Below are 20,110 nucleotides of genomic sequence, written 5' to 3'. Positions count from 1 at the left end.
GGATCATTTTTGCGGAGTTCCGAATCGTTTGGATCAGAATCCTAGAACGTTGCTCCGATTAGTTATGATGTTCTATCTACCGTCTCGAAGGCAAGTCTGAGAATAGAGACAAATTTTATGTATATCATTTTCTTTATGGCAAAATAATTTTTCATATAGTAGACTTAAATTCTACGAAATGTTGCATTTTCCCGTTTCATCGTTCTTACTTACAGTTAATCCTTTATTGGACGCGAATCGGTCAAGGCCACTTGTAACTGCGAACGATGTCGCAAGTGATCAGTTTCTTTTACTATCTCATTACTCGGTTCAACGACGGCAGATTTGCTTAAGGATAAATTCGAATGGTTTGAACGTTCTATTTTTTTTGAGCGGAGGACACGGTAGGACAGAGTGAAAGTATTTCGCATGAAAGCGAAGCCAGTTTTGAGAAATGAAATATATCATACCGTACGACTTGTTTTGCGAGAAACGGTAGATCTCGTAGATTTCCGTAAGAAAACAATGTGGTTTTGTGCGCTCAGCCGTCCAAGCTCCTCTTCGTTACTGGTCTACCGAAACACAACTGCCTTTAAACCGGTTTGCGGAATTAAAATTTATCAGCGACAGTCTGAATCATTATCCCGCTACAACGGACGCGTTACGTACGACACGGTTCGACAAGAGGGTTTCCCTGCTCATTAGGTTCATTGAACAACGAGCAATTCGATAAACTTGTCACTATCGTAATCATGTGTTTTGATTGGCAGAATTTATTAATCGTCACGTATTGCGAGAAAATATTATATTATGATTTATAATCAAGTAAAAGACACGAGATATAAAACTCCTATTTGAAATTCCAACGAATGAAATAGTCGTCCTAAGCATCCCGAATGCAATCATATTCTCTGTAATCCTAAAAATATCTCAGGTTAATCTTATGAGAAATTTATATATGCACAGAATACAAATAACACGCAAAAGTACGTAAAATATCCAAAGTATATAAATATATATAACTATTCTGTAAAATAAATCTCTGCTTAGTTTATGCGCACATTACGCGACAATTTGTCGCTTACGAGAATGGCACTCGTTTGTATGTTTATATGGACGTGCGCCTATTTGACAACGCAACTACAGATGAATCTTTTTCTTATTAAAAAAAGAAGAAATTGGACTTTTAGTCGATGCCTGCGAGAGCGACAGAACTGTCGCTACCGCGCGCATAGCTTTGCCTACCATTTCCTCACTTGTATCTATAAAAGTATAAATTTCTACAGACAAATATCCGCGCTCTATCTATGATGTAAACTAAGCTCTAATATACGACTAATACACAATCTATTTAAATCCAAATTCCGACAAATTGTTTCAAGAATGGACAGCGAGAAATCGTAATAAACAACGTAACCCTATTGCGAAAGGGAGTAATTGAAAAAGCAAACAACATAACCGCGCCTTTTGTCAACCAGTATAACAATAGAAGAAGGCACGCCTTAACCCGGTATGCCGAGGTAACGACATAACATAACAGAAATTTGTGAACCGTTGAAATTGTTCTATGTGGAGGAGCCTCGAAGGCATTCCAATTAGTCAGTATGCGGTAGCGACTCGTTACGATCTTAATTGGTGCACCAGATTGTTCTGCGGACGGATTAGTTGACTAGCTGGAACAATGGTCAGAACGTGGCGGGTCCAACCTTCTGTAATTACCTCTACCTGTTTCGCAATCATGACGCTTTCACGAGTTACTTTTGCACGCGTGTGCGCACCTTCCCCTTCGCGTTATCGCCTACACGCAGTGAAAATATATTATCAACCGCGCGGCGTTGCAAAATATGATCGTGCGGTGTTACCGCTCGTTCAACCGTGTCGAAAATCCTCCTTTCACGCGTGCAAATCGCCAATACCTAGGCTAGTTCTCGCATCTCTTCCGTGACGATGATTTTGAGTAATAGCAGACGGATGATTCGCCAAGGGGAAATCGTCGATTCGTTAGGATTCGAAAGCGTTTGTACTTTTGCCTCGAGAGATCGCACATTTCTGCGATCTGCGTTACGATCTTTGCAGAAGAAACCTCGTGTATTATTAGAAAGGGAGGAAAGTAGTATGTCCACGGTTATGTTTGCTGTTACAAAATATTTATGATATAATTTTTGTAGAAAGTTCGTCGATATATAATTATTACGTCCTGTCGTTACGTTTGATTAACAAAATGACGGAAGTAATCACAATATAAGAACCAATTGCGTGAAATAATTACTTTCTATTAAAATGAAGGAATTCGTTCATGATCTATTTGCATCATTTTCTATTAATGCTAGTTATGATTTACAACGTGAAAGATATATGCAACGTTACATCTAAAGGGTCATGTTTTTAAGATAATATAGAATAAAGTTTAGTTTAAAGGTGCTCACGGTATAGAATAAGATTATGGTTAAGTTTTATCGTAATAAACTTTCGTGGATGATCCGGAGGAAAAGTGACGCGAATGACGAAATCTTTAATCTTCAGAAATTTATTGAACCGCTCACAAGCTACAGTAATAAAGTCCATAGATTGAAAAGTATTCATATCAAATATCCATAGAGAATTTGATCAATTTCTTAAGGTAGATTTTCAATTTACCATTATTTATATCATCCTATTGTGATAAATGAACTTACGAAAGTAAGTCATTTGTTGCTTGAGAATCGAATATTAATCATCTACTTATGTAACGAAATTAAGAAACTAATAAAAAGCGGAATTCGTCAGTTTGATTTCTGAGAGACTCGAATATCGATGTTATGTGCCGTTTGTTTTATACTTATCTCATTTTTAATAAAGACACGTTTGTACCACTTTCCCACTGATTATGACGCCCTCGGATACAAATTGTAAATTGCCTCTTTGTTTTACGGTTAATGATTACTAAAAATATTTTTTCCGCCAGTCGCAATGAGTTTGCTTGCGGTTATAAAGGAAAACGTTGTCTGAGCAACGAAGACTTCCAGCCAGGAGAGAAAGTGTTGACCTCGATACAATGGTTCTTCGATGAGGTCTTGAAACGCGTTATCACATCCTATCGAGGTCGTAATAAACGTTTTTAATGCACCTGATGTTCACAGTACTCGCTATCTTACGTAATTTACACGTTGATGTTGCCGACGATAGAATATTAATATTTAAAACTATTGCACGTAACGTTACGAATGCAAAATCCGTGGAGGAATTCCATCGTGATGATGATTATAATAGTGATTTAAGTATGGGAAGCGTCGAATAAGCAACGTGTACTGTTAGTTTCTCACCTTCCATACTCAACTTGCCATAAATATTAATTAAGAATATAATATACTAAACCAGATTCAACCGTGAAAGACCTACTCGTTGTAAAAATATTGTTGATAAATTCAGATGGACTGTTATGTAATAATTTTGCATGCACGAATCAAAGAACAGAAAGTAAATGCGTGTGGAGATACTAAACGTCCGAGTAATTACCGTACCTAACGAATGGAATTCTATTGTTGCAGGACGTAATGAGCGAGTACGAACGAATCAAGCGTTCGTGCTTGAAACGAGGTGAATTATGGGAAGACCCAGAATTTCCAGCCACACAGACGTCGGTCTTCTACCATCAAACGCCTCCGTTTCAGTTTCAATGGAAGAGACCAAAGGTAATTTTTCTACCTAATTATCATCTCGTATAGTTTAATATTACTTCATTAAGAATAAAAGATATTCCATTCATCTTTCGTAAACTCCACGATCTTTCACGACTTTGAAGTACTTTTCATCGGAGATTTACAAGTTCAAAGTCATTCGATCTCCAGGTATTTCATAATTCAATACTTCCTTATCTGAAGGTGTTCTTTTGTTCATGACGTCGTTCTTATGGGTTTACAAGTTCAGGATGTTCTACGATCTCCTCTACGGTTTCCTGTCGTGAGACTTTTCGTATGTAGAATGGTAGGTATTATTTGTGTCCAATAATCTGCTTATGAACTTGGGTTAGCTTTATCCAATTCTACAGCTCCACGACGGTTCAATCCAGTATCCTATGAATTCGTATCAACTCCAGCTGAGTTTCAAGATCTCGTCATGCTTCCTGAATTGAAATTTTGTGGCTCAAGATTAATTCAAATATGACTTCATAGTCCCACTGCTTTAGGATTTCATGAGACTAAGGACCTTGCGTGTATGTCTTCCGCTTACAGTGCCTTAGGTTGCGGTGGATCTTTGGATTGTTACTAATTCTACAAAATTTCTCACCACTCTTATATTAGAATTTTTATACCGTCATTGATGCGGTCTGTACTCAGTGACATTGATTTACCTGAGTTCCTACAAGACGGAAGGACAAAGAATCTGAAATCTAGGAACCGTAACGGCGGCACTATGCAACCTTGACACATAGCGTATGTCTTTACCGTCTCTGTGTTCATAATCGCGCAGTAACATCTTTACTGTACATGACGTATTAACGGTTTCTTCCCAAGCAAAAAGTCGCTACATAAAATTGCTCGATTAATATCTGTAACGCAATTTCCTTAACTACAACTACAAATGACCAAGTCATTTATATATCAGCAAAACGGAGTGTAAGAGTAATACAATTTTTAGTAAAAGGTAATAAACGACTTTTCGAAGATTTATCGAAGTAGATCGTTCTGAATGAAATATGCGTTTAATGGAAGTATGAGAATTTTCATGGGATCAGTAACTCGGCGGATTAATTACGTAAATTTCACGACGATCCGCAGAAACGAGAAAAAGAGCAAAGAGTATGGTTACCAACGCGTAAGCAGAGTCTATTTGGCCTTTGAAACGAGACATTATGGTAATCCTTGTTGCGTATAATGATCATAATAAAAGCTACTGACATCGGTGCGTTTCTACAACACAGTCGACAATTGCGTTCACGCAATAGGTATTACGTGAGACGCGCATTTACGTGTCACACTTTGCTACGACCGGAAAGGATCGAAGGTGAGCGTGACACGAGTAGTGAGGAGGAACGACAGGTTAAATGTCCTGTGCTGAAAAGGAAGATCATCGATGACTACCATATAAATTAAATAGAAGTAATATAAATTCTATTTATGACGCAATATCATACGTGATTTTGCATTCGTTTTTTGAAAGCTTGTTTTTTAAAAGTCTTTTGGTACCTAAGTCATAGTATTAGACCGTGGATGTCTACGCATTTGTGTAATATGGAAAAAAATTTTAAATTTCAAGATTTAATATGTTTTTTTAAAACTGTTTTTCGTTTTTGACAAAACCTGTTACATATTGTTATCGTTGTTAATTTGTCGAGCGAATTATCGACCAATCTTACGGGATTGTAGAAAAGTATCATTGAGTTACACGTTTGATCGTGAAAGATTTATTCGTTAATAGAAATCGGAAGTGCCACGGTAAAAGTGGAACGAACGTGGCAATGAAAATATAAATGACGAACTGCAAACGCTCGAGTCATGTTAGAGGATTGTAATTAGCGGTAATTAACGACTATCTGTCACGTTACGTTGCCAGTCTAAATCTTACGTCGTGTGATTGCGAGGAATTCTGCGGAAATGTTTCTTCCGAAACCGGAAGCAACGTGAAAACAGTCTCTAAGTTCCAGAAGGGACGACAAAAAACAGCGACGCTGTAAGAAATTTGCTCCGTAGGTTTCGATAAAGCCAAGAGTCCATTGCGAGTCGCATTCCACGTCCGTCTGGGAATAATTATGCGTTGTAGAAGATAAAACGAAGCGTTATATAATCAGCCTTTGTTCTGTGACTGAGTCTGTTTCAGTCGGATAACTTCTGATAAATTAATACCACGATATAAAATAAATTTCTTAATTACTCTAAACTTTTCGCAGAAATCAATGTGGCATAAATGTTCTGTGTAATAATATTAAGTACCACTAAAGATGAAGAATTCGAAGAATTATATAATTTTAGAGACGAATAACGTATTTCCGTTTTTCTTCTTTTTTAGGAATTATGCAATCGTCCAATATTTGTCAACGACACACCAGCTCAGTTCGACGTAATTCCCGGGAAAATGGGTAAGTTTGGAAATCAAACTTCTATTTTCTAATTTAGATTATCATCATTGTTATATAATATTTTGCGCGCACTTATCAGTTTATCATAAATCAAAGCGAAATAGTTCCGATAGATAAAATGAACGCGGAAGATATAGAAGCATAATAAAATCAAGTCATTCTGTTTCGTTCTTCTTTCTGGCGCAAAGAATCCTCTCATGATGAAACCTAATGATATGGTTCACATGCGTGCACACGCGTGAATCAATGAATCATTTCACCTTGGTTGATTTTCAAACAAAAACTGAAGCGAGCACGGTTTACAATATTTTATTCAAACAGTTATGTATGTTATCTTATCTCGTATAAGCCACCCGAATTTTAAATTTGAACTATTTTATATCAATGTTTAACTCTACATCTGTATTATTTCTTCGTAATAATTTTATTAAACTTCTAAAAGGTGTAACGAAGTCGCACGTTTTTATTGTTAAACTATGTTTTACCATTTCATGACATCACTGAGACACTTTCACACGTTTCAGATTAGCTACGATTACTATAATTTGCCATTTAATAACGTAACGTTATTATTGTCATAGATATATTACGCGAGTCGACATGCTTGTCAAGTCTTCCTATGAACGACCTCGAAATCGTACAAACCCTGAAAGTGACTCTGGTAACCTTTGAGGAACGTGGGAGATATGTATAGCGTGGTCGTTTCTACGGTACTTATGGCTCGAAGCTATTAGATCCAAACGAACTTTCTTCGGGATACGACACTTACGACCGTATACCGGTATAATTGATATTCCCGGCGATTTAATTAACGAATAACCGAACTCATCGCTATTGTATGATAATTGTATGGCTACCTCGTACAGCTCCTTTTTAGTACTCACCCCGTAAGAATGTGGAAGTTAATAACTCTCAATATTAAAAAACTAGCGATTTCATGATTACCGTTTACTTTCAGTTTTCAAGAATTATCGAAATATAATATTATAATTATTAAATGAAAATTATTGGTACATGGAATCTGTACTTTTATTATTTGAGGAATTCCAAGTTTATAAGAAGTATAATTTCTTGAATTATATAAGAATTAGAAATTGGTTGTTCCAAAATTTACAAGAAATACAAAGAGCCAGATTTTATTATTATATAATCAAAAGTTGGCGAGAGAAATTCTATTTAGAAGCATTTAAGCTTAGTAAAATAAATGCACAGTTTGCTTATTTTCCCAAAAATCAAACTTTTCGAGAAACGTGATATAAAGCATGAAAATTATTTTAAAAAATCCAACGTCCAAGCGGATATTTTCAGAAATAAACCAAATATACAACAAAGACAGCAAAGAAAACATTCCACGGCAAATCAGTATAAGAATGGATTTAAAAAGAGTATAGAAGTCATAAAACGATCTCTGTTACATTGGAATTAGCTTATTTCGTAACAAGACCAATTTGAATCGCCTTAATGTAGGTCAAAAAGAAACGATCACGTGTCGTGGTAATCCTTGCCCGCTTGCGCGCGTACTCTTACGTACTTATGCACGGTAACGGGACACGGTGCTGTGAACGCGTCGTCTTCGAGAAACGCGTTTGCACGAATTCCTGGATCGCTCGACTTCCGTCCACGATGCTGTTACGATGCTCGTGAATTACCTACACCGGCTCCCCACAAGACGGAGATTAAGTTCGCGATGCGTCCGAGTTCTCTTACTATACTTGGCGTCGCAACTCGTCGACCGCGATGCGACAGGTCGATAGAACCGAGTATCTTGCTATTTCACTGTTTCCAGCCATTAACGAAGGATAAAATATAAATTGAAAATCATTGAAAATTCTCCACGAATGATGTAAAAGAAGCCAATACCTTCATTTAAAAAATAGATTTTTAAGCTGAACGGTATCATCTTTTGCTATTTGATAAAATTAGAATCGAAGTATAGAGATGTTATTCATGTACGTCTAATGGAAGATAAGATACAAATTACGAGTCGTTATTATTTTTAATTTGGACGATAATATAACATTACAACTTGACAAGTATTGAAATTTGATTGTCAGGGTATGGATAATGGAAGATAAAATATATAATCACATATACTGTTCAAAATTAATCGACTTCGAATTATTCGCGAACGTGAATGGAATGGATTTACTGTTCAAAAGATAAATTTTTTATCTGGACGTTGATATGATTGAATATTCGATAAAATTGAGATTGAGATTGGAATTTTTGGTCTTTGAGATCGAAGTTTTTGTATTAAATATGCGTATAGTCCATCAGATAAATTACTTTCTTCGTTTTGACGACATTCCTTCCTTTTCGATATCAGAAACGCACTAAATGTTGGAAATTAAAAATTCGTAGAGGTGGTGAGTATTTCCAGAACGTGGAAAGAATTAGAATTCAAGTTTGAGAGAGGCTGGACAATAGAATTACAGGTCTGCACGATAAATTGTAGACAACCATTCTTTCTCGTTTATTTGAATAATCGAGGCACCTTCTTTTCCGCTCTACAAGCGCTGGCATACATATTTACGTTCCAATGAGAAAAATGCGGGTGTAACGCGACCGTGGTAACAATTATTTAAACGTTTAATATATGAGAAAAACATTATAATAAAAACAACGAATTACGCGCGTGTTGTTACGCTTTATAATTACGATTCGTTGGTGATTATCTCTTATTTTCTTACCAGTCGGAGAAAGCCGATTGTTTGATCTTTACGAATCACTTTCGCGCTATTTACAAATTATACCCCACGATTCAATAAAATTACAAGATTTTCTCGAAGATATCCAAGTAAGTTACGTGAAATGAATGATGGATGTTATAAAATAGAAAAAGAGAGAATGTACACTACCGTTCATAAATCATGGGACACTTGATACAGTCAGGATAGGCATAAGTGTATGTTCAAGTCATAAAATGAAATTGATACTTATTAATCACGTGTATAACAAGGAAAACTATATTAAACTCGAATTATATTATATTTTGAATACTTTATTACAGACACATTTTATTAAAATTCATATTTCGAATTATATATGTCACGATAGATCGAATAAACGTCACATAGAGGATACATACCTGAGTTAGCTCTTGAATAATAATCATTTCATTATATTGCATCGTGTGTACTTTATATTTTTAATTACTCTTATTTTAACGCGTATATGTCTAATTATATTTTTATTTTCATATTGAAATTACCTGTATCTTTTCGTCCTCCCAAAGATACTATAATAAAAATTCCTACATGGTACTATATGTATGTAGTAATATTTAGGTATTATTGAACCGCGAATGTCCCTCGTAAAATCCGATTTTAAGCCGTGTACATCTCCATAATCGGTTGTACTCTCTTGCACAATGTATTTCCAGCTCTTGACACCGATGTCAGCGCAAACGTCGAGTCCGACTGCAAGCATAATTACAATGGACACGGTTTCGTGGGTATTATTCCTCGTCCAAGCTTGCAGGAACGACAGGTTCGAGGAAAAATATTTATTTACCCGCTGAAAACTGGACAACGGTTAGCTCATCTGTAATCGTTGCGGTTCGGAACCGGGTCTCGTCGTCATCGCGGTTGTGGCTCTAGTGAAAGTGGATCGATGCATTCACCGTTTGAATAGAGACACGATTTAATCGGGTCGTGGCAAAATGTCCGATCGTCGCTGCGTTAACGCCAATCTCGTCGGCGTCGACGATGTTAATTTCAAAGAGAAAATCGTGAGAGTCGGACACGCGTGTGCAAATTATCCTATTTTTGTACCGGTCGGCGTGTCGCAACCGCTCGGAGATTTTTCTCCTCGTCAATCTCGGGATAATTCTGAGGCGTTCTTTAACGGCGGTTTATTTTTGGCGAAACGAAAAAAACTCGCCGATCGATGATATTTTTAATGTCGTCAACATGTACTTACCTGATTCGATGTATTTACGAGGTTTTTACCTCGAACCGGTCGTGTTTTTGATCGGGACGATCGACTTTGGTTTCTCTCTCGGAAGTCGAATAATTAAGCTGCTATGCTCTGGTAAGGCGTTGCGTAACAATGCACGTGTGGTTCTTTTCTTTTTTCTTTTTTTTTTTTTTTTCGTTTGAATAGAAGCGAACGTGAGAATACATGAATAAGAATGTAAGAGAAAGAGAGGCGTTTAAGTTATTCGATAAATTATGGAACAGAGCCCTGATGAACTTCGTAGAGGAGCGAAACAGATTCTTAATCTTCGGTCGGCATGTGTCGTAACGTCGTGAGAACATTTTCTGCGATCGAACACCGCGACGACTTTATTGCTCGGTTAACTTTCGTTTTCGAAGGTCTAATCAGGAATTATGCAGCTTGCTTGTTAAACATTTTCCTGTTTAATTATGAGACACGAGGAAAGGAAAAGTTGTACGTCAATTTATTGCATTTACGTGTATTAATACCCTTTTACTTTCGGTCATTATTTACTATTCTCTAATAAGTTCGAATAATGTAACGAGTAATAACGAACAATGCAATTACAGAGGTTTCTCGTGATTCTACAGCTGATTAATTAACGATAACAGAGCACTTGTAACTCGCACGGAATATACTTAAAAAGAATTTATTTGGATCGTAATGTGGTTAGTTTCGTGTCTGTTGAACCGATGTGCGATGAATAAAGAACACGTGCAAAGGAGAAAATGCAGTTATAATTTGCCTAGTTCATGAAACACGCTTGTACGTCTGCCATTGTTTAGATACTATATCTTTCGAAGATCAATGCACCTACAATTTACATATAAGTCTTCATTTCCATTCAGTAAAACTTCATTCAGGATAAGAGTAATTTCGTAAGCCTCGTTAGTCAAACATTCGTTTATATCTTCTTACTTCTGCTTACTTACATAATCATTCCGGGGAATATTCGTTATTAATAGCGCAGAAGATGAAGACCTATACTGTAAAACTTAGCTAAAAAATTATCAAATCTTTCTGGTATACATTTTACAACTAATATCTAGATTTTATTCAAATTACGAAGGAATATCCCACAAAAGACTTAGATATGTTTTTATATTTGTATAATTAATAATATTTTTATTTTATAATTATTATAATTATTTATTTTATTCATTACAGTTATTAGAACTTTCAATACTTTATTCTTAAATTCAGGTGACAAATGGCTAGTTTCTTGCCTGGGCGTTCTGCACTTGAGCAAGGGACTTTTCTACAGGGTGGTACCAGCTGATCAAGGATTCGGGAACAGCGGAGAACCACCTGGGTCACCAACGGCTGAATACGCAGGGGTCTTCAGGTTCCGGTTGTGGTGGTGCGGCGCATGGGTCGAAGTTCTCGTCGACGACAGACTACCGGCAATTCACGGACGGCTGGCTTTCGTGCAAAGTCGTCACAGTGATCAATTCTGGCCGGCTCTTCTAGAGAAAGCGTATGCCAAGTGAGTACCGGGGCAAGTGCTTCAACTCGACAGTGCTTGCTTATTTATCCATCACGTGAGCGGCCGCGCATGAGATTCTTCTCGCGCCTGCTTCTCTTGTCTTCTCCTTTTGGCGAGGTTTAGAGGGGCAAATAGTTAGCTTAGAATATCTATGGGACCTAGCCGAGGCCTTCCACGATATACGTACGAATTACAGGATTCGGCTAGAATCGTCCCAAATCCGTGGACAGTCTTTGTGGTCAAACACATCAAACTTACTAGGAACAACATGGAACGATCGTTTTCTTTAAATTTTTTCACGAAAATATGTTCGATATTTACGCATCGCAATATGATTCTTTCTTGTAGCCATTTGGTCAAGTACATATAAATTTTATTATTAGCTATGATGATAGTTGAAACGTTAAAAAGTATTTCTCCTTTTTTATATCAATAGAACATTTATTCAACTTTTCTAAACGACGAGTCTTTTAATATCTACCTATTAGTATCCCTATTGCATAATTAATTGGCCACGCTATGGACTTAAATGGTAGGTAGATGATGTCATGAATAGAAAAAACGAGTTTCAAAAATGGGCGTATCTTCGGATGTTATAACATCAAACTGGGCAATTGGCCAGTTTCAATCGCATGCAGTTTCGCGTGGGCGTAGAAGGCGGTGGCGATCGAGGTTCATCGATCGATCTGGATAAGGTCGATCTTCGTGCTAACGCACCATGAACGTCCACCTGATGAACACCCACGCCACCCACCGGAACTTACAAGATCGGCCGTGGTAACGTGAAAGTTATTCCGTGTGTTTGCATATCCATCCGATCCACAACTCTCCATTCTCTCAGGAAATTCGAAAGTCATGCGATGACTACAACTTTCGATGTTTTTCATAAATAGCGTGGGTGGAACGAAAACATTAAATATACTTAAAGAATCATTTTGAGGAAATGAAAATTTTTATACGAAAGAAATTTATTTTTAATTACAACATTCATAATTATTGGCAAATTGCGGATACTTATGCAAATGTATACTTTCATAACTACAACGAAAGAAATGAAATGTAAACCGAGCTTCTAACTATTACCAGAAATTGTTTAATATTTTATACACTTCTACGTATTATGTGCATTTTTACTCGTTTAAATTTCTCATACATAGATTCTACTATTAAACTCGCGATATTTCCAAAGAGATAGATTTATCATTTACTTAAGGAGAAGAGAACTGAATAATTCTGCCCCCCTACTAAGAAAATCAAGGAGAACGTAATTGAAAGGATCGTAGATAGGTTTGCAACTCATGAGCCTGAATGTCGCAGCATTGGAGAACATTTTAATGAAAAGGCAGCAACTTGCTCTAACGGTCAGGAGATATGATCGGTAACGAAGCGGCGTGTAATCGAGCGATTCAAGAACACGGCAAACGAAGCTCGCGTCATATCGCAGGGACATGGAATTTATTCACGGTGTCTCGTAAAATCTACGGAGCAGATCTGCGACGCGAGTAATGGTACCGCGCGATCTCCTCCCCGAGGTGGAAGACGCGTTTACGCGAACGAACGAACAACGATGACCGGTTTTGCCGAAGGTCCTTGCTCCTCCTCTTAATCTTTCCGCTGATGACCGTTGCTCCTTCCTTCTTCTCTCCTTCACCTCGTTATCCGTTTCTTACTCGCGTCCCTTCCTCGGCATCTCTTCGTTTCTTGCCGTCAGAAGGATGTAAACCCTAGCTGGGCGTTGCTCTTGAAACGACTGCAACGTGACGGCCTCGAAGAGGAAGACGACCTCGCGAGGAGCAACTGGTGAAAGAAGAACAGGATCGCCGATAAGAATCACCGTGCGACTCATCCTCCGCCTTCTTCTCTTTTTTCTTCTTTTTTTCATTTATGAGAACCACGGCCGTAACAAATTTCACTGGCGATAACGCGATATTTACACGCTCGTGAGCGATGAGTACACGTATACACGTGCGTGCACGTCGTTCCTTTAAACGTCGGGGAACACTTCGCTCAGACGATATTGTGCCATTAAACGTATAATGGAAAGGGTTCTTTTCCTCGTTTTTATACGTAGTCTTAATAGAAAGAATTCCGAGGACGCGTCCTTTGAATCGTTGCGAAAAAGAAAGTTTCCGTGGGTAAACGTTCTCTGGCGTTTACACGGGAATGTTTGAAGGTATACACATATATTAACAACGTTCAGAAAAATCTGATATATTGTAATCTATTGTAATGACTTTATTGTTATACGTAATACGTGTAATTTATTGGTCATTTTATGTAAAATGTTTTTACTTGCCTCGTCACAGCGCACTGGAAAAACTGGAGATTTCAATGCTCGAATAGCGGGATCGTTGCACTGTTTAAAATCCTAATCTTCCTTTAAATTTTATACAAATTATTTAATTATGTGATTTACAATTTCTATTAACCAAACGCATCAAGATACGTCTGAAATTAGTTAAATTCTAATCTGTTCATACGTAATTATTTGTATAAATGTTGGTCAACTAAACACGACTTCCATTAACAACTTCGAGTTTCAGCTAGTGTAACTTGACTATTTACCATTTTCATTGCGATATAAATGCAATATAAATCGGATCGATCCTTGTGCGTTCTTTTCATTTATTTCCAACAATTAATTTACCAATCCGTTTAGTTAATTTCTTTTACGTAAGCTTATCCAATTTTTTCTTACTCGTCAGAGTTTTCTATTTTTGATTATACGCTCTCCTAAAGGCCAACACTCGTAGCACATACCCTTATTTAACGGTCGAGAACACAGCTCGTTATAATTTCATCATCAAACGCGTACATCTTGCATCACAATAGTGTGTGTGTGCATGTGTAATAAGAAATTGTCCTGGTTGCACTGCGTTTTGCCAAGAGAAAGCAGAACAAAAGGATCAAACGTTGTAACATACGGTGGCTACAAAAATATTTGACCGCTTACCGCACAACATTTTTACGAATATAATATACCTACATAGTATATTCAGAAGACGTTTCTATAAGTGTTTAAATACTTTCGTGAGCCACATCACGATACCGTACGAAAATTAAATAGCCGATTAACAAATTATATCGCGATAATAATGGTTCTACGTGACACGACCATTAAACCTGACACAATCGTCGAATTGAAAAAAAAACTGAAAGTGTGTATTTCGTAAGTGAAATATAACTGATGACACGTAAAAAAGATTCTTGAATCTTAAGGTCACGACTTGATCAAAGGATGAATAAATTCCCCGTAAATTAATTCCAGACGATCGTTCGATTCATCGAGCATTGGTCTTTCTTTTCAATTAATTTGATTCGCTCGATTACATCCACCGAGAGGATGGTGTATCGTAATGTCGCTTACAAGCCGTCTGTACGTGGCAACGATTACGCTGGTCAACAACTTCGGCAAAGGAATCGAGGTCGAGATTCATTAATAATTGATAGCGTGTTGCTGTCTCTCGATGACTTCCGTTCGACGTTGAATGTACGATGCAGTCGATTAACGCTGAATCGCTTGAAATCAACTGGCTTCCATAACCGATTGTGACCGAACGATGTCTCACATTTGTATTGAAAATGTGATTGATCTTTGTGTCAATCGACTTTTGCGGCAAACTTTACGACAAAAGCTTGAAAATATCTAATCTTCGATGCTATTGATCATTAATTTTCGCTGGCACGCTGCGTCATTGGTGATTTTCGAGTAAGAATAAGAATAATTGAATCATCGTACCGATAATTGAAGAGCTAGACGTGATCATTATCTTAAAATTTCTTGTGATTCGCTGTTTATTCTAAAAAAAAGGAAGTATTAAATAGCCAGATTCTGCTAATAAATACTACGATAAAAAATTTCGGTAATTAGGAAAATTCGCATTTTTGTTAACATTAATGAACTTTTCTTAGTATTGGATTATTGTGCTATCCTAATAATAAACCTTTTTTATATGTTATGTTTAAAAATATGCCGTTTATCGGTATTAAGACTGAATACATACCTGTCATCAGCTAGTTATGGAGGATAAAAGGCACTTTAATAAAAAGTAGCCTCAAGTAGTATAAGTATCTAGTTACTAAATTCTTTTCGTCTGGTTGTTAACTTAACACGGTGCGCTCGACGTTCTAACCAAATTTTCTTCTAGACAAACATTGATAAAATATCTCTATATCCGCTACTGTATTCTTACTAATTAAATCATAATCGGTGTTTGTTTCTCGTCCGGATGCGAATATTAATTGAAATCACTCCACGATATCACATGTTTTCATTCTTTATTTAATTTCCTGGAATTATACGCGATAAAAATCTCTCTAGAACATTGTCCAAGCGAACCGTGTCTAACGAAGAACATTTTTCTTTATAAATACATTCATAAAAAAATGCACAATTTTATATGAAATCGATATTATCTGGCTAACATTGACCTCAACTCCAATTTCGTTTGACGCACGTGGAGATCCCATGTGGCAGATAACATTCGGTGAAATGATAAACCGACTGATGATTTTTGCCACGATGACGAAATTAGTATTCCACGCGTTTCGATTCGATACGAACGCGAGACGAGAAGAGGGGACGCGTTCTCCGACCGAGAGAATCTCGCCAATGACACACTTCTTTCCACAGGGAGAGAAGCATTCGTTGGTTGACCTTCCCTCTTTCACGATAACCCTGTCGCATAGATCCCGTCGATCCGGGACGTACCGTGTATCCAGGCTTATTAATCCGACGGCTGTATTAAAATCAGTTAGAAAGCTCGTACATTCGCGTGCCAGCGCGTGCACAACTAGCCAAAGAATTATGCTGGACGCGCTTCTTCGCGATTTCCATTAGAAACCACTGCCTGTTCCTGCCGCACGATACTCGAAGCAACAAAGAATCACTAAGTAACGCATTATGCGTTCACTGGTTACCCCCAGTCCTACGATAACACGTTTCGCTTCTAATTATTTTGTAACTGTAACGATCTCCTGAAGTAATTAACTCTTTTTACTCGCTAAAACCGATTCGGTTTCTCCTCTTTAAGATGGTCAATGCGATTCACGTTTCGCGTGGCTATTAAGAAGAGGAATTTCAGATTGAGTTTGATATGCTAAAGCATGAAACATTTAATAATCCATTGTCGACAGAACCAGAGTTTATATGTGAGTGGTAGAGAATTTGATCAGTATCATTTAGTGTCGTTACTATGGTTATAGCAGATGCCTGCTCTGACCATAAGTTCTGACAAATGCATCAAAATAATCAGATATGTATAAAGATTTTTACGAGTATATACCATATGCACTTCGATCTTCAGATATTTAATTCGTCAGACTCGAACGAGTCATCTACTGTAATTATAATTTTACGCGGTCCTATGTAATTCGATTTATTCGATTCATTCGAAAATTCGTGTACCATATCTTCGTGACCTTGTAGAGGAAGATGAAAATACCTATAACGCGAATAAAAATTTGGCAAATTCGCGTATCAACTCTGATAACGCAACAACACAATGACAGATAGATTCTCAGAAACTGGACAAATCGAAAATTGAACTTAATCGGTCGAGTTTAAACTTCGAAATAGAGAAAGCATTCCTCGCGTGCCGTTGCAAATATTCGAAAATGCTTTTCTTCGCAAAACGTACACTCGAGGATGATGATTCACCGCGTTGGTATTTGGATAACAAGATTTTCAACGATGGGACACTAGACGTTTTGACGCGCGAGCAACGAGAAATCAGAATTCGGCATAGCTTCGGGATACGCCAGTATGCCGGGCTATATTCGGCGCTGTATATTTGTGCACGCACATGCCAACCACGGGTAGGTATACTAAGCAAGTATATCCGCGGATACTTTCACTCGACGAGTAGTCGGTTCGTTGGTTGCCAGCAATGGATCGGAGGTCAGTGCACCGGTGACCACAGTCCACGCTCGTAACTGAGGCCACGAAACTGCTACAACAAACGTACCGTGCTAATGGACGCTCGAAAACGAGCCTCATTAACAGTTCATCCACCTATCTGATTCCTTAATGTTGAAATCTTATCGTTTTATAAACAGCACAGCAGATATAACTTCTCGTTGAAGTAGTTCTAGCGAATCGTTTCAACGTTAAAGATAATTAAGAGCTCGCGTTTCAGAATACCTCTCATTCTCTGATAAAGAAAACTACTCTACTCGCTCTACTCTGGTCTTCTTATGCGAGTACCCAGAACTAATTTTGTTTTCTTACTTTTTTAAATATCTAGAGCAAGTATTCATTTCACGTTCGTTCCTCGTTCCTCCACATTATTATGTACGAACAATACGAAAGTCTTATGTCCGAATGTGTAGAAATTTCATTCTTTCTTTTTTCTTTTTTCTTTTACTTTCTCTATTGTGCCTATTTGGCATCAAGGAAAAGCTTAAATTAGAAAAATGAGCAGCGGGTGAGTTATAAATAGTAGTTCGAAGGGCATGGTACAGTAAAATTGATCTTTAATTTATTCGATTACAGAACAATGACAATGACTTATACGTCGTGCTACTTATGAATTTAATAATCGATAATAACCACGATGATAATCTTTATAAATCCTTAGTCATGTTTATGTCCTAAATTACGAAGCAATCTCGACTAGCTATGCCGACGTATACGCATTATGTGTAGCCTGTCGTGTAACTGCATTGTACATTGATCTTGAAATTGTTTTACCATGTGTCACGGTATTATAGATGTGATTCGAAGTATCGTAATGCGACGATCGCACGAAAGAATTGTAAATGACATTGCACATCCGCATGTGACTTCATCACCCCGTTAGATGGTCATGGGACGGAAGTACGTCAATGGCAAGACTCGTGTTACCGTTGACTCACAAACCGACAGCGGTATTACATAGTCGACAGAATGTTCGCTCGAAAGTGCGCTGACTCTTGCGACAAGCTGCCACATATTCTTTTTTTTTTTTCTAGTATAATTTCCAATCTGATCTATTATTTCATCTATCTTTCGCTAAACTTGGTTTAACACTGCAGCAGATTGTCCCAAATCTAAAATCTGTCTGGTGCTGTAACAGACTGTTCCAAATCGTTCTTACTGTAAATCAAGAGCGGTCAATTTAACCATAACATAATTCAATCAACGACAGGCATTAACGTCGAACCGTTCATTTCCTCGAAACGTGATTCGATCAGTGAAAATAGTCGAGGCAACGGCTCGATCATTACCCTGTTAACTCGTCCCGCTTCAATCTGGTATTCTGGCCGCGGACCAACAGCTTCGCTACACCACTTCCGAGTCACTGCCACTTCCGCCATCGGCAAATTGCGGAACACACCGAATCCAAAGCCCATACGAGGCACACAATTGAAAAACGGATCTGTCTGTTGGTCGCATTGCGCTCACCTTCCCTGAGAAAATACCCATGTGACTGTTTGAACGGCTCGTGTGAATGGTTACGGTTTAGAGATTAACCTACGTATACAGAGTGTTTCAGAAAGTATCAAACTTCGGGAGCGTATATTATATAATCGTTGAGAGAAGCAAAAATGACCCAATAGACGTGGGTCCAAATATCATTTTCTACTCATCAGAAAAAAAGAAGATCGTCCAACTTAATGTTAATATTCCCAGTTGCGATTATCATAATTCAATAGCACGTGTATATTACTTTATTACTGGAACTTAGTTCGTTGTTTATTTTTTATTAGTTCTTACATATACACAGGGAACGGTCACATAATATGTAGGAGCTGCACGACGATAAATTTTCAAACTGAATTTTCTCGTAAGCTAAGCCTCAAATGAAAAAATTTTATTCCATACTTCGTTCTTATTTTTTCATAAGGAATCTATATATGATATCTAGAATTATTCGAAGCATTTTCTCGCTTTTAATATCATCTCCTGCCGAAGCTAAAGTATTCTTCGAATTTTAAAATCTCAATAAGCTTAAGCGACGTAAATAATTCTACCTCATTATATTATACTGTTACAAACTCAGACTGTTAGAAACGTCTTGTGACATCCAAACTGATGCCACATATTTGTATATCATTTTATTCATATTTTTTGAAGACGTTTTTGCTTATATTTACGAATCGTGCTATTAAAGTTTGGAACCAACTTTCTGAAACACCTTGTACGCTGGCGTACACTCTCGTGAGTATGGAAAGCTCGCTATCTAGCCAGGAGCGAGCATATGTGGACGCAGAAGAGGCGTTGGCGTTACTGGGACGAGTCAGTCCACGAACATAGAGCAAGAGAAAGAAACCCCGTTATCTAGAGAACGCTAATTCCCGCAGGAACGGCACATTCGAGCAGATACAATCGCTACCTTCTCGCCTATCCTCTTATCAATCCGCGCGAGATCTCGCCTTTCTATCTCGACCGATGATTTCCGAGACGAAAAGTCTTGGTACGCAGGCTTAATCAAGCTGGCAGGTTCGCTTCGTGGAACAAAAGCTACTATTCCGGTAGCATAGCGAGCGAGATTAACGAGCTGTCGACTCAACTTTCTTCGTGGAATCGATGAGGAGCCTGCGAGAAATCGCGATCGCGTGGTATTTCTCCAGAGGTGCCTCATGGTCGACGGGAAGAGGTCGCAGGTCGAAAAATTCGAGACATCCGCTTTCCCTGAGTCGATCTTGACGTTCCTGAATTTAAAAAATAC

At 37.7% G+C, this 20,110-nt stretch overlaps 1 protein-coding gene across 2 annotated transcripts in view; it reads left to right on the top strand.

Annotated features, from left to right (window-relative positions):
- Window positions 1-20,110, top strand: part of LOC126917089 (calpain-C) — a 39,240-nt gene that overhangs the window by 15,261 nt on the left and 3,869 nt on the right. For both annotated transcript variants that reach the window (XM_050723552.1, XM_050723560.1), the window contains 3 exons: window positions 3,507-3,650; window positions 5,965-6,034; window positions 11,177-11,459. In XM_050723552.1, the coding sequence (XP_050579509.1) occupies window positions 3,507-3,650; window positions 5,965-6,034; window positions 11,177-11,459 (497 nt within the window). The remainder of the gene's footprint in view (window positions 1-3,506; window positions 3,651-5,964; window positions 6,035-11,176; window positions 11,460-20,110) is intronic.

The sequence above is a fragment of the Bombus affinis genome, chromosome 1, assembly GCF_024516045.1.
Source record: "Bombus affinis isolate iyBomAffi1 chromosome 1, iyBomAffi1.2, whole genome shotgun sequence".
NCBI classification, from domain to species: Eukaryota; Metazoa; Arthropoda; class Insecta; order Hymenoptera; family Apidae; genus Bombus; species Bombus affinis.
Note: the sequence above shows the minus strand (reverse complement) of the source record. Positions and strands in the feature narration are given on the sequence as shown.